At 36.4% G+C, this 14,884-nt stretch overlaps 1 protein-coding gene across 2 annotated transcripts in view; it reads left to right on the forward strand.

Moving 5' to 3' along the window:
- The window catches only part of LRP2 (LDL receptor related protein 2), a 123,849-nt gene that overhangs the window by 56,547 nt on the left and 52,418 nt on the right, over nt 1–14,884 (forward strand). For both annotated transcript variants that reach the window (XM_062604788.1, XM_062604789.1), the window contains exons 29-38: nt 190–418; nt 1,491–1,668; nt 3,600–3,728; nt 7,136–7,302; nt 9,885–10,028; nt 10,966–11,075; nt 12,424–12,601; nt 12,949–13,162; nt 13,644–13,883; nt 14,010–14,198. In XM_062604788.1, the coding sequence (XP_062460772.1) occupies nt 190–418; nt 1,491–1,668; nt 3,600–3,728; nt 7,136–7,302; nt 9,885–10,028; nt 10,966–11,075; nt 12,424–12,601; nt 12,949–13,162; nt 13,644–13,883; nt 14,010–14,198 (1,778 nt within the window). The remainder of the gene's footprint in view (nt 1–189; nt 419–1,490; nt 1,669–3,599; nt 3,729–7,135; nt 7,303–9,884; nt 10,029–10,965; nt 11,076–12,423; nt 12,602–12,948; nt 13,163–13,643; nt 13,884–14,009; nt 14,199–14,884) is intronic.

Below are 14,884 nucleotides of genomic sequence, written 5' to 3' on the forward strand. Positions count from 1 at the left end.
CCTTTACAACAGAAATTATGGTAATATCTTCAGTCAGCATACTGCTGAAATGAATAATTTCATTATCACTGCATAGGACTTTTCTTAAAAGGTTGTTTCTATTTTTTTGCTAATGAGTCTTTGTGTGATGTTTCTCAGTAGGCTGCTAGTTTCTTTTTCAGATTGGTAACCACAGGTTACTTTTTTCAGTGCTCACGTAATGTTCTGGACTGACTGGGGCCAAAACCCTCGAATTGAAAAAGCCAGCATGGATGGCAAAATGCGAACAGTGATTATTAACAACAAAATCTACTGGCCCAATGGACTCTCCATTGATTACCCAAATAAGCTTCTTTATTTTGCTGATGCTTATCTTGATTATATTGATTTTTGTGATTACAATGGAAACAACAGACGACAGGTGGTTGCAAGTGATCTGGTAAGACATTAATAAGAAACCATTGCTTTCCCATGTCCTTCCAGGTAGTCCTTAACCTATTTCCAGTCATTGCACTGTCAGAGCCTTGAATGTATTTTTCTGCAGAAGACTTGGGTGAAGCAGATATGAAGTATTTTAGCTACTTGCTGCAGCTGTACATATCCTGTTCACAGCCTCTCAGATCTTTGACAGAACCTGGAGTTGACTGTAGACTTGGTGCTTTAGAGTATTCTGTTTTTCTGTCTTCATGCATGAAGTCTAAAGATGACATCTGACACTGCTATAGGCAAATACAGCACAAAAAACCTGGAAGAAGTTTCCCTGATCACCTTCTGTGAGTTATGGTTGCTGCTGTTCTTGGCAACAGTGAAAGGTTTTATGCTGCCAGGACTTGCTGTGTGTAGGGCACTTCATAAAGACCACCCCTCTTAAAGGCTGTCTCTCAGTGAACTGCTTGTAACGCTTTCCCTGTACCAGCACAACAGTTCAGATGTTCATTTGATACACATAAGCTGGTATAAATAACCACGTGCATATTCTCAAAAACTGAACCTTGGAGATTTTATTTTTAGCTAGAGAGCCAATTGTTGTGAAATGGGAGCCAGTGCAACCTTCTTCACTTGTGGTTTTCTGAAATTTAAATAAGCCACCTTCTTCGACCTTCTGGTAAATTATAGAGCAGCTTATCAGAGATACAAGGTCTTGAGAGGTCCATAACTCTCACTAGAGATTTCCTCTGGTGCCTGTGGAAACCTAGAATCGGGTCTTTATCTGTTGTTTCCTTGTGCTCTGCCCTACAGTTAGGCTGCTTTGTTAATTCCTCATGCTGTACACCTCACAGGGTTTATTCAGCATTTTCATTTTAAAGAAAAAGTATATTTCCCAGATAATTAATGCCTTGTTTTCAGGCAGTAGATGGTATTTCATGTTCTTTTGCTGCAAAATATCTTTTGAGACAAAATGATGTTTTTTCTTATTTTTTAAAATTATGCTTAGCTCTGTTGTTACTTCATTGCAAGCTTTACATATAAATATCTCTAGAACTAAATTGTTAAACTCCCTTGCCTTTTAGATATTGCAGCATCCACATGCTTTAACTATCTTTGAAGATTTCGTGTACTGGAGTGACCGCTATACTAATAGAGTAATTCGGGCCAATAAATGGCATGGAGGAAACCAGACAGTTATGATTTATAACATTCATCAGCCTTTGGGGCTTGTGGCAGTCCACCCGGTAAAGCAACCTAATGGTAAGTTCAGCAAACCAACTTTAGTAATGACAAAAATAGGCCATGCAGCAGTGTCATGCATAAGCTCTTCTGGAATCAGTCTTGTCAGGAAATGGGCTGGATTAAACCAAGCAAATCATTCATACTATTGACTTGCAACAGAAGGTCATTTCAGCCTGTACAGTCTCACGTTTAGGGAGAGTAACCTAGGTAGCATGTAGTTCTAATGACTAGCCCAAAAGAATAGTAGGGAAGTAGTAGGTACCACTTGCTTGTGCGTTGTTTTAAATGTTATTATAAGAAAATCAGAGCATTTTTTGGAAAACATTCTAATTGTCAAGATTTGTCTCTAATACCACACTCAGTTCCTCAAATGTTAATGAAATTATTCTTTTAAACAAGACTACTGTCATTAACCTTCCATGAAAGCACTTTTGTCTTATTTTGCTTAATGAAATAATAATAATAAATAAACTGCTTCATTGCATTCAGGATTTCTGATAAATCCTGAATTCAGGTGATCCTTTGCAGATGAAAGACATTAAAAAACAATTTATTTTTTTTTTCTGTTTGTTAGATAGAGTTATCTTCTAAATCGGAATTTTTTGTCATTTCATGGTGTGACTTGTAGAGGGGGAAATATTTTGACATGAATATTGTGTTTCATTTTCTGCTCTATTTCTTGTGTATGGAGTGTTTCTGATTATAAATGTAATGATGACTGACTTTTTTTCTTTAAAACTTTCATACTGGGGAGGGTGAGCAGTTGCGTCTGAGTAAGGTGTTAGTAATTTTAGGGCTATGACTGTTTTGGAACCAAACCTTCCTTAACCATATTCAGAGTTAAAGCCCCTTAGCATTCTACTACAAATTGTTCAGTAACCAGAGGGTACCATTAATTTATACATCATAGTTCTGGTTTAAGAGGTTTTATTTTACAACCCAAGGTATAAAAATATTTCTACCACAGGTGGAGAAAATTGGTTATTTTAATTCATTATATTAAATTAGTACATTTTATGATTTTTTCACTTAGAATTGTTCAGTTCTACTTTATGTGGCCAGACAAAGAAGGAGAAAAGAAAGCACTTGCAAATTAACAGAACATGCTGATTATTTGCAGATTGAAATTTCAGATGCCATATTAAAACTGTTACTCACTCTCCTTTTTTTGTAAATCATTGGCTCTTACACCAGCTAGAGTTTAGATTTATTATATTGATGAGATGAATAATTTTTTTACAGTTTGAGTTTATGTCATTGTTTTATTGTAATCTTGTTAATTTGATTTCATTCCTTGATAGTTTTTATATTAAAAACAATTGTGTATTTCCTGGAATTTCCAAGATTCTTAGAATGAGCCCTGCTGCAATTGTTAAGGACATACTCAAGAGCTGATTTTTATTTTCCTATGATGATGGATCATCCTGAAAAATCCTCTTTAGCAGCAATTTTGTGGAAGTGATCTAAATAGTTGTATATTTAGTGTACAGTAATAATAGCAGTCAGTAGTGACCACCTTCACAGTGATCCAAGAAATTCTGCATTGAACTCCCACTACCTTTGAACAGGTGACTATTTTATGGTTTTAGTTTTCTCAAAGAAGCTTCAGTAAATAAATCCCTCATTTAGAAGGGTTTTAATGATCAAAGACTGAAAATCCTGGTGTAGTTAAGTTTGAAAAGGAGTTTGAAAGGTTTTCTATGATGCATAAAAAATGAAAAAGAAAGAAAAGACCACTGTGATAATGGTACTGGCTTCACACGAAAAAATTATATCCTGTTACGAGTGCATTGTATTACTTGTGGTTCTTGGAAATAAATTAGTTTTTCAATTTTAAGGAAATAGTGGTTTTAGTGCTGGGTTAGTATTATCAGTAGCAATGAGATTGAATATTCCTTCTAGTTGCTCATATTGTTACAATTGCTAATACTATCTTTTTTTCTTTTCAGGTATCAATTCTTGTGCAGCGTCCCCCTGTAGCCACCTCTGCTTGCTTTCTTCATCTGGACCACTATTTTTTTCCTGTGCTTGTCCTTCAGGATGGATGCTTTCTCCTGATAACAGGAATTGCATGAGAGGTAGGGCAGTAATAGCAAGAGATGAAAAAAAAGACCTGACACTATCAAATCCACCCCTCTGTCATGCAAAAAGGGATACTTCAAATCTGTGGGATGTTGCTCATGAAATCAGAGTCTGGTGCCTTTCCAGGCAGTAGGACGGATGGAATGTACTTGGCCTAAAGGTTTGAAGCCAGGTTCTCAAAAGAAATCAGTCAGAGATTCAGATGCTCTTTTAGTACGTCAAAGTGCTTTAAAGAAACTATAGTTTAAAATTTCTGAACACATTGAATATTTTGATGTTGGAATATGTCTAGAAGGAGTTTAATCTTGGTTAAAAACATACTCTGGCAGAATGTTGTTCTCATGATAAATATTTAGCCTAGAAATCTGTTTTTAAGAGTTGCAATTCTAAGAATGTTGGGATACAGAACAAGAAAGGACTTTCTTGGTCACTCAAGTCTGTTTCATTTTTGTCCTTGACTACCATATCGTCTTTCACTAGGTGAGCTGCATTCTAAGATTATTTTGGTTTCTTGCCCCTAAAACTCACTGAACCTCATGGTTTTGATACTTGGAAACCTGCTTTTCTGTTCAAATATAGTCTTTCCCCAGTTTGTGCCCATTTCTTATGCCATTTTTGTCCTTCAGGATAAATAGTGTCAGTAGCTCTCCTTCAGCCCTGGTACATGTTCTATTGTGATAAAAATTAGTATGTCAAATGCAGGAGGTCCAGAAACACAGCCTAGAATTGCAGATGCTACAGGTGGTGCAGCTGTAACTGAAATAAAACTTTGCAAATAAAACTTTGTATCAAAAAGTACTGCTGAACCTTCTTTGAACAGTCCACAGACGGCAATGTTTTGTAAAAATCATTTAGCTAACTGATTAAAAGTCACAAAAATTCTAAGTATCGGTAGGCAGTTTGTGAAAATTGACCTGATTTGTTTTGTCAGATAAAGCATTGATTATTAATTTTTCATCAGTGGTACAGATATGAAGTATGTTTTGGTGCCTCTGCCTCCCTGATAACGAAGCTTCAAATCACTGAAATTTAAGTTGAAAGTGTCTTTGGGATGAGCTAACACAACAAATCTCTGTCAGTCAAAAGATCCTTTCTTTTTAAACTACTCAAATTTTATAAGCCATGTGATGCTGCTTTCCTGTTTGATACTTAGCAGTGTGTTCTTTAAAGAGCTATATTGTATTCACATTTTTTCACACCAGCATTAAGAGAATTACCATTTATATAATCTGAAATGAAATGAAAATTTGTATTTAAAAAACGAGGGTTCCCTTTAGAAATCTGTACTGGTTTTAGTATGTGCAGGCTTATGGAGATTTCATGAAAGAAACAGAATTTGACAGTGACAAAGCACATGCATGTGCAGAGCTGGACCCAGTTCTGCTGCTGAATTGAGCTATTGACAATTCTTATCTTTATTTCCCACATTTTGCAAAGTTCCCTTTGTCTATTTAGGTGCAGTTGTGGCCCTTTTATAAATTGCATAAATGCTGACTATAAATTGTATAAGAGAAATAGAAATATCTTTTCATGAAGCACAGTTCTTTTATACTATTTGAGCTTATTTTTTTCTTTTTAGATGGAATTTATACATTTAAAACAGTATGTAAAAAACAGCTGCAGCTTTGGGGAATTAAAAAAAAAAAGTTGCTGAAGGTCAGCACAGCAGAAAATATTATAAAATATATGCTGATTCCTTCACAGTAAAAGCTTTTAATTATTGCTAGTGACTGCAAAGGATTAGGCACTAGCCATTTCTTTTCTAATATTTGCTATTATCCTTACCTTTGCTGGCATTGTTTACTTTAAAAGGCCAGCACAACCTTTCAGAAAGATTAAACTGAGCTGCATCCATATGATTGCCTAGTGTCTCTACAAAACAATGGTGTTGATGGTCTCTGCCTACTTAGTTCCCATATTAAATGCTGCTGACTTTAGCTTGATGGAAAGGCATTGATTCTAGGATTGCGCTATTTCTAGCTTTACATAAGAAGAATGCTGATAAGATTGCCTTTGCGTGTATTTTACTTTAAACTGCATTTCAGGTTGACATTAAAGATGGTGACTGCATCAAGCTGGCTTGTAAACAAAACAGGATTTTGTGTATGTTAAAATCTGGTATTAATATGGCAAATTTGCATATTTAATATAACGATATATTAATTTCCTATGGATAATAATTTTTCGTGTGAACGTATATGATGTATTACGTTTAAAGATTGCAGAAGTTATATTAATGTCTATCTGTTGAAGCTACCCAGATTTTTAGATCTGTATAGCTCAGCAAATTTGCTCTTTGTCCATTAATGTGAATGAGGAATAATCAGACTGTATAGATTTGCATAGGTGGTAAGCTTGAAGCAATCAGCAAAAAATTTGGTGTAGAATATACTTGTTTTAAATGAGATTATCAAACTTGTAAAGTACAAACAGTGTAGCCTAGAGAATTCACATATCTATATCTCAGCTGGATTCAGTAGTGTTGTGGTGTGTACAATTCAAAAGGGAATAATGACTCCAGGATCTTGTATGCATTGGAACAATTTCACATGAATTTAGCTGTTCTTTGCAAATGTTTTATACAAGAGCACTGGCATGCCGCATTCTTCAGTGGGGGGAATGGAAGAAGTCCAAGAATTTCACAGAGCTAGCTATATGTCTTCAGGCAATTATTGGTCCAAATGTGATCTTTCTGCTGAGACAAACAATATCTAAGTTTATGTCAAATTTGACAAATACCTCCAGCTGCAAGAGAGAAGTATGGAGAATAATTTTTGAGAAGTGCAATCATGTGTTGGCTTGCATTTTTTACTGTCAAAATTTTTACTGCAAAATTTATATAAATGTATTTAGCAGCCAGTGAAGAAAATAATAATAAATAACCACCACTCCCCCAAACCAAACCAAAAGAAGTCTTTCACCTTCCACCAGACCAGGTTGCTCAAAAACCCATCCAACCTGGCCTTGAACACTTACAATACAATAAAGATCAGCAATTGCTGCTGTGACATTGTACCTTGCTTGTGACTGCTGCTCAGTAGGCATTAGAACCCATCATCAGGCATTTCCTGGAGAGCCTCTGAGCTTTGTCCTTCTGATTCCTATTCTCAGAGATTGGTCAGCAATGAATGATCCTGCCTTATTTACATTCTCCTTCTCAGAATTTGCTTGTTTGTGCATTGTGATTGCACAGTGCTGAAACTTTAAATGTTAAAACAATTACAATAACTGATAACCACACTCCTAGTGTGGGCACAACCTGTAAGTAAGTGTTTCAAAACATCACTGACAATATTCAACCATTCTGAGCATCATGGAACTTTTGGGTGGAAGAGGGGAAGCATATTGTAATGCCATTTTCTTGATCAGAAATAACTCTGAACTACATTACATGTTTTCACAGTTGAACACCCTTTCCTTATTGCTGTAAGAGATAATATAATTTATGGAATTTCTCTGAACCCTGAGGAAAAGATGAATGATGCGATGGTTCCAATAGCAGGAGTTCAAAATGGTGTTGATGTTGACTTTGATGATTCTGAACAGATGATTTATTGGGTTGAAAATCCGGTAAGTTAGTATTTGTGTTCAAATGTACACTGAAATAAGACTCCTTATTTTAAATTAGTTTTTGACTGAAATATATTAGGATTGCAGTGAAGAATTTTGATGCATATAATTGCAAAGAATGAAATGTGGGGTGTTTGGTTTGTTGTTGTTTGATTGGGGATTTTTTTTGCTTTGTTTTCCCTCCTAGGATAAGATAAAGAAGCTTAATCTCTTTTGTAAGCTAGTTTTCATCTTTGTCAGCTGAAATACTTGGTTAATGGTATTTCTATTTCAGTCAGAGAAGTGAATGGGAAATATCAGAAAGCCTTGACAGAACCATATTCTCAGTTCCTCTTTGCTATAGTCCACTCTTTCCTCTCTCTTGATTTAGGACTTAATTCTGCAAACACAGCCAGAATAGCTCTCTGTGTGAGCAGTACATGGGACACAGTGGCTCTAAACATTAGAACGAAGATACATCGAGCCTGAGCACTCTAATAAAGTAACATAGTAGAGAGGCAACTTTTTCTTTAAATAGAATAAATTGATTGCAAAGTCACAACAATTTAGAGGTAGCACATACAAGTTTTCTAGATCTAAAAAGTAGTTTGAGCTGATTTTTAATAGTTGATCATAATTGTTTGTCGAAGTGATTTTAATGCTTGTCCTGAGCTAAGAAACTGTGTTCCCTAGCTTGTTACTTTTCACCCACACAAGATTTATGGTTTGGGGTTTTTTTTTTTTTTTTTTTTTTTTTTTTTTTTTTTTTTTTTTTTTTTTTTGTTTTTTTTTTGTTTTTTGTGTTTTGTTTTGTTGTTTTTTTTTTTTCTCCCAACCTCTTTCCTTTACATTTCCTTTACTCACTCTAAAGCCTTTTCCGTGGCACTCATACAGGAATTATAACTTATTGTTTCTTCTTTGGAAATTAGAATGGCTAGTTCCCATGAAGTACTTAAATAGACCTATTTAAGCAAACCTTTTGTCAAGGGAAATAGATAAATTCTCAGGAATCTGTTTGATCCTCCTTGCAGTCTGAAAAAACATTTTTGACAAATCTCAGCCAGCAGGTACAGCTGACATTTACAACAGGTTGAACAGTTGTGCTGGAGGTCAGGGGCTGATATATCTGTTGACAGAGCTGGCAAGTGAAATGCCAGTTGCCTCTGCTGGCTGTGTGTGGATTAGTGCTGTATTTTAGTTGGGTCTTGAGCTTCAGCCTGACAGATGCATGACTATGGGCAGTCCCCTGTTCTGTAACCCCAACCTGCAGGACTCAGGCTGCTGTTGCTCACATCTGACACACTTGTGTCAGTCATGGCTCACTCTCTGGAAAAAAGGTCTTTCTCTAGTTTCTAATGTCAGAAACATATTTGCCTACTTTCTTAACTGCAGTGCTTGTCCATTACCACAAGGCCTCTTCCTTAGTACCCTTTTTTGTCTCCATCTGTTGCAAGTTTGGGTTTCCCTGGCGTTTGTCTACACTTGACAATACTGGCAGAGAAAGTACAGCTAAAACTATGCAACAGTTCAAGCAGTAGTTAATGCTCAGGTGAACATCCATCAACTTCATCCTGTCTGAAGCAAACTCGGGAAACAAAGATAAGCATGTTCTACTTGAAAACCATTTCTGGAGTATTTATATCTTCAGCTGCCATGTTCCATAGGTTATTAATTGTAAATGCCAATAATAGGTAGGAGAATTTCTCACTGTCTTTACAGTGCCTATCATACTAGACACTGCTGTAAATATTCAATATCCATCAGGCTCTTAAAGTAGGATTTTTATAGTACCAAAAGTTATTCTACTTTCCTGCTTTTTTCTGTAGGCCTAAGGATTCAAGCACAGGTTAATTTGTAAATAGCACTACATTATTAGGATTCAGCAAGCAGCATGCTACTGATGTCTAGAACTTCTGCCTATTTAAGCCACCTATTAATTTGGCCTGGAGTTCTTGTTCAGATTTTTACCATCTAATATATTGGTTCCTTTCTGAAGCACCATTTTCAATTCTATACTGATATATTCAGACAGTGTACTGATATCATGGTAACAAAGCAATTAGGAATATGCATGGACTAAATTATCACTGGGTGCTTTTCCTAAAGCTGATTCTCACTTGTTTCTGCTCTGAGATGGCAACTGCAACCTGTTCTTCATTTTTTTACTGCCTGGGACTGGTCTACTTCTGTGTCCACCTCTTCCCTTCCTGGACTGGGCAAGTGTTAGCTGCACAGCCTCTTGTCTTCAAGTGATGCAAAGTTCAGGCTGTAATGGTGTGCTGTATATTCTGTCCCTTTGAGATGTCATTGCCCCTCTGTCTTTCCAGCAAAGTGCCAGAGCAGAGCAGACTTACTGCACATGTTGCCTCAGTAAAGAACTGGGGTGGTGAGTCCCAGTGCTACCTTGTCTGGGAGCCTGCACTACAGAGCCAGATCTTCCCCAGACATGGTCAGCATGTCTGCATGCTTGTTTATATCGTGCTTTAGCAGCACACACTGTAGCTAATACCATAGAATTTGCAAGTCATAAACTTATGTAGTTGGAATAGAACAGTGTTTTCTGCTCTTGACATTTTTTCACTTTTGTTATCTTTTTTTCCAAGGGTGAAATTCACAGAGTGAGGTCAGATGGATCCAACAGAACAGTTTTTGCTCCAGCATCTGTTATTGGTGCTCCCATTGGTCTGGCATTGGACTGGATATCTGCAAACCTGTATTACAGTAACCCAGGGACTCAGTCACTTGAGGTAATTATTTAAGAAGGGCAATTGGAAAATAAGAGCTTAGAATTTTCACTGCTAAGTGTACAGGTTGAAATCAGTAATTTTGCTTTGTTTTGTGAAAAACTGAAATTAGATTAATTTTAAAATGCAAATTGTAGAAAAATACTGTACAAACTTGAAAAAATAAACCTAAATTCGAGCATAGTCAAAAAGATTGAAAGCAGTGTATTCTGGGAACTTGATTTCTGCTTAGATATCCCTCCTTCCCCCCAGCCATTCAATCATTAGGCTTCTGGTATTTGGCACTAAACCTTTCTGATCACTACAGTTATTATTATTTTACTGTTCTTCCTTCAAATCAATAATCCCTATGCAGTCCATCTGATAGTAAAGAATTTTGCCATCAAATGCAGTAAGAGCCAAGATCCACTCCCAAATGTTTTGATACAATATTATTTAGCTTTCTGGAGACAGGAGTGTGATGGTTTGTGAAGGATAAAATTGCCATTTAGTGTAGGGAAATAGAGGATAAACAATATATAATACAGTAATGACTGTGAATAAGCCCAGTCATTGATCTCCTTGTCCCAAAATATAAATACATACTTCTAGATTACAAGGCAGCTAATTTAAACAAATAAAATTGAATATTTTCTAAATCGGCATTTTATCAAGCCTTTCAGCCTGTAATACGTTCAAGATATCATGGAACTTGAAAGATTAAATATTTGTATACCAAAAATGCTTGCTTGTTAATACAGGTTCCAGGCTGCAAGTAGCTCTTTCAAGAGATGCATGTTAGAGAAGGGGGATGGTTGGAGTACAGAACATCTTTTTGTCATAGTATTTGAGAGAGTATTCTGCAATTTCAATCCCTGGGGATTTAGGCTTTCTTCCTTTAATTTGAAAATGTATCATAAGTTCTATATCCCATGCTCTGATGAGTTCAATGTTTGCATAGGTCCTGAAGCTGCATGGAGATGTAATGTACAGGAAAACACTGATTACCAATGATGGCACCTCTCTGGGAGCTGGCACGCCGATTGGTTTGACAGTTGATCCAGCAAGAGGGTAAATTTCCAAAACTGATGTTGGTTTTGCATGAGAACATTCTCCACATTTTCCCTAATTTTTGGGGTCTTCAGCTTCCATCCTAAATTTTATAGAATCACAGAATGATTTGGGTTAGAAGGGACCTTAAAGATCATCTAATTCCAACACCCCTGCCATGGGCAGGGACACATTCTTCTAGACCAGGTTGCTCAAGGCCGCATCGTTGGACATTTCTAGGAATGGGGCATCCACAATTTCTCTGGGCAGCCTGTTCCAGTGCCTCACCATCCTCACAGTGAAGGATTTCTGATTTTATTGTTTGGTTGTTTTGTTTGTTTGTTTGTTTGTTTCTTTCACATTTATGCAGAATTTATTTATTGTTTTTAAGCCCTAGAAAATACTTGCATGGCTTCCTGAATTGTTGCATAGATGTTAATTCTCTTCATTTACCATATACTTGTATGGCAATTTCTTTACTCAAAAATATCCCAGAATATTATGACTGTGGAAAAAAATCTCTGAAAAATGGGAACCCAGAGTAAAGAGAACTCTGAAGTGTGTCTTTATAGTACCTTGTGATGTCTATCTTGATGCCTTTCTATAGCAGAAAGACACACTACATGGGAAGAATGCCACGTGTTAAAGAGCAGAATACTAAATGTGATTATACTGCATTCTCCAAATAGCAGCAGAATTGGCTGCAATTTGTTTATTTTTCCAACAGAGTACTTAAAATTGCAGTATGATGCTTTTTTTTCCTCACAAAAATATCATCGTGTTCCATAGGACCATATTAGTAGGTAGCTCTGCTGGTGACTTGGCAGGCTTTAAGATGAATTGAAGTCTGATGTTTTGTCCCTAGTTGGAAGTGTGGCTGCCATGTGCCCTAGGTGTTCTTCAGCAGCTGAGGCCAGAGCAGTGCACATATTCCCCAGAGCCACAGAGTGGAATTTTGTTTCATACAGATTTTTCCGAACTTGTAGTTTTATTTACAAATTGGAACTTAACTCGCTACTGAAACCCCTCAGCTATCTGGGAAACAGAATTATTCATCTCCTGCTTTCTTGTTACAGTCCTAGTGCTCTACTTCAGTTTACTTGATGGTACTGTGGGATGATACTGGGAGAGGTTATGGGTTTCTGAAAATGATTAATCAGGCATTGTTGTCTTTTTCAAGACATTTCTTTTTTTGTTTGTTTCTTTTTTCAAATGAAGTCTCTTTTTCACTGTGTCCTGATTCAAAGTGATGTCTGTTCAGATGTGCTTGAGTACTTGTCTGATGAAGGAGATGGATTTAAGCATATGTTGAAGTGGTCTATTGATCTCTTATCAGCTTTGTTAGCAGATGTGATAATGTGTGTTACAGGAAGCTGTACTGGACAGACCAGGGAACTGAGAGTGGAGTCCCAGCAAAGATCGCCAGTGCAAACATGGATGGATCAGGCATACAAACCCTCTTCACTGGCAACCTTGACCACGTAGAGTTCATTACCATTGATATTAAGGAACAAAAGTTGTACTGGGCTGTTACAAGCACAGGAACGGTAGGAGATATTTTGTAAATAGTTGCTTTTTTACCTATTCATTTATCTCTATTATTCTGGTTCCCATACATAATTCAGTTACTTTAGTTTATCATCTAACTGGGAGTTGCAGGACTGAGCAAAATCTGAATAAATGTTGTTACTAATTACCATTTAAAATGTATGATGAATATGAATGAGAAAACAGAAGTTGTTGGCATCCTGCTGATGCTTTCCCTCCAACCTTGTACATAAAAATCTCATGCATGAAAAGATTTTAGTAGCATATATTGCATTTCGATTTTGTATTCTTACATTGAACTTTTAATGTAAAAAATGTAATGTTAAGCTTTAAACTGATTTCTTAGATTGAGAAAGGCAATGTGGATGGTATAAATCGTGTGACTCTGGTGGTTCATCTTTCTCATCCATGGGGAATTGCTGTGTATGATACCTTTCTGTACTATACTGATCGAGATTATGAAGTTATTGAACGAGTTGACAAGTCCACTGGAGCAAACAAAGTAGTACTGAGAGATAATGTCCCAAGACTGAAGTGCCTGCGTGTGTATTACAGAGACAGTGAGTATTTGATAAAGGGGTATTTCAGGATATCCAACTTGTGAAAGCTCAGAACCTTGCTCAGAGAGAGAATGCATGCTCTTTCAAAGGAAATCGATTGGGCTTTCAGAAAAAGTGTCAGAAGCATTTTAACTGATTTTGATAAAGAGATATTCCACCATCCAGTTAAGGCATCTATTGGCCCATGTAAATTTACTGAAATATTATCATTGCCATATTGACTGAGTAACAAATTTTGTTTCTTTGGCTTAAAATTTATGTATCCATCTTATTTGCTTCTTGGCCCAGTTTATCTTAGATGTCATGAAACCAACAAATCCCTTGGTAACACTTATGTGCTAAAATGTACAGTGATTAAGTTCTTTATTTTTGCCAGCTGGTTGTTAATACTATGCAAAGATATGAATTTGGCTATATATCCATGAGAGTTTGTGATGATTAAATTCAGATTTTTATGTCTTGCCATGTGTGTCTTTCACAGATTCTGCTGGTTCCTCAAATGGCTGCAGTAATAATATTGGAGTTTGCCAGCAGCTTTGCCTACCTGTACCTGGTGGATTATTCTCCTGTGCCTGTGCTACTGGCTTTCAGCTAAATCCTGATAACAGAACCTGTTCCCCATACAGCTCATTTGTAGTTGTTTCTATGCTTTCTGCTATTAAAGGATTTAGTTTAGAGACATCTGATCACTCTGAAGCCATGGTACCACTGGCAGGAAGAGGTATGTGAATATTATAGTAGGGGAAAAAATTATGATTCCTGCACTTTGGCTGGCATAGCACATGTTTTAAATAAGTTAGTTTATATCAAAGGTAATTAGTTTTTTTTTCTTTTCAAAATATTTCAGGAAGAAATGCGCTTCATGTGGACGTTCACATGCCTTCTGGTTTCATTTACTGGTGTGACTTCAGTAGCACAGTTTCTTCTCAGAATGCAATACGTAAAATTAAACCTGATGGTTCTTATTTTAGAAATGTTGTTACAAATGGAATAGGACGAAACGGGATCCGTGGCATTGCAATCGACTGGGTAGCAGGTAAGAACAGATGAATTTAGCAGCATGCTATTCTTCACAGACTGTGAAATTTTTAGACTTGGGTAAACAGATCTTAAAGGAACTATTTTGACTGGGAGTCCTATGATTCTAACTTATGTGTCTACAGACTGATTTTAAAACAAGAGAAAGCAGGGAATAGCTCTTATAGATAGATACATATAAAAACGAAAGTTTATCAGAGCAGATACATAGAAACTTTTCTCTCATGAGGAGTTCGTGTTTGTCTTAGGTGTCTCCTTTTGTCTGTGAGTTCCTAAGTAGCTGTCATCCAGTTTACCTCTGTACTTTACTACCACAGTGAAAAACATGTCCCAGAGAAGAATGCACAAAAGTTGTCTGATGGCACTGTTAATAAGAAATGATGGCTGTTCATCTACCCTCAGATGTAGATGCTGTGTATAAATCCTATAAATTGTAATGAAAAGTAGAGAAAGCAGAAGAAATACTTTGTCTTTGAACTTTGATTTTCCCACTTGCACTTCCTGTTCCAATTTAAACATGTTAGAGATTAATTCAAATAGTAACTCTTCAGAAAGTGTTCATCAACTCTGAGTAACTGACCACTGCCATTGATACCTTTAATTTATACTATGCGTATTACATATATGTTTGCAAAAATTTTCTGTTGATTGATAGCCTTATTGCAACGAGGTTTAGAATAATCT

The sequence above is a fragment of the Pezoporus occidentalis genome, unplaced genomic scaffold (assembly GCF_034315485.1).
Source record: "Pezoporus occidentalis ecotype Australia unplaced genomic scaffold, CSIRO_AGI_Poc_V1 ctg88, whole genome shotgun sequence".
Lineage (NCBI taxonomy): Eukaryota > Metazoa > Chordata > Aves > Psittaciformes > Psittacidae > Pezoporus > Pezoporus occidentalis.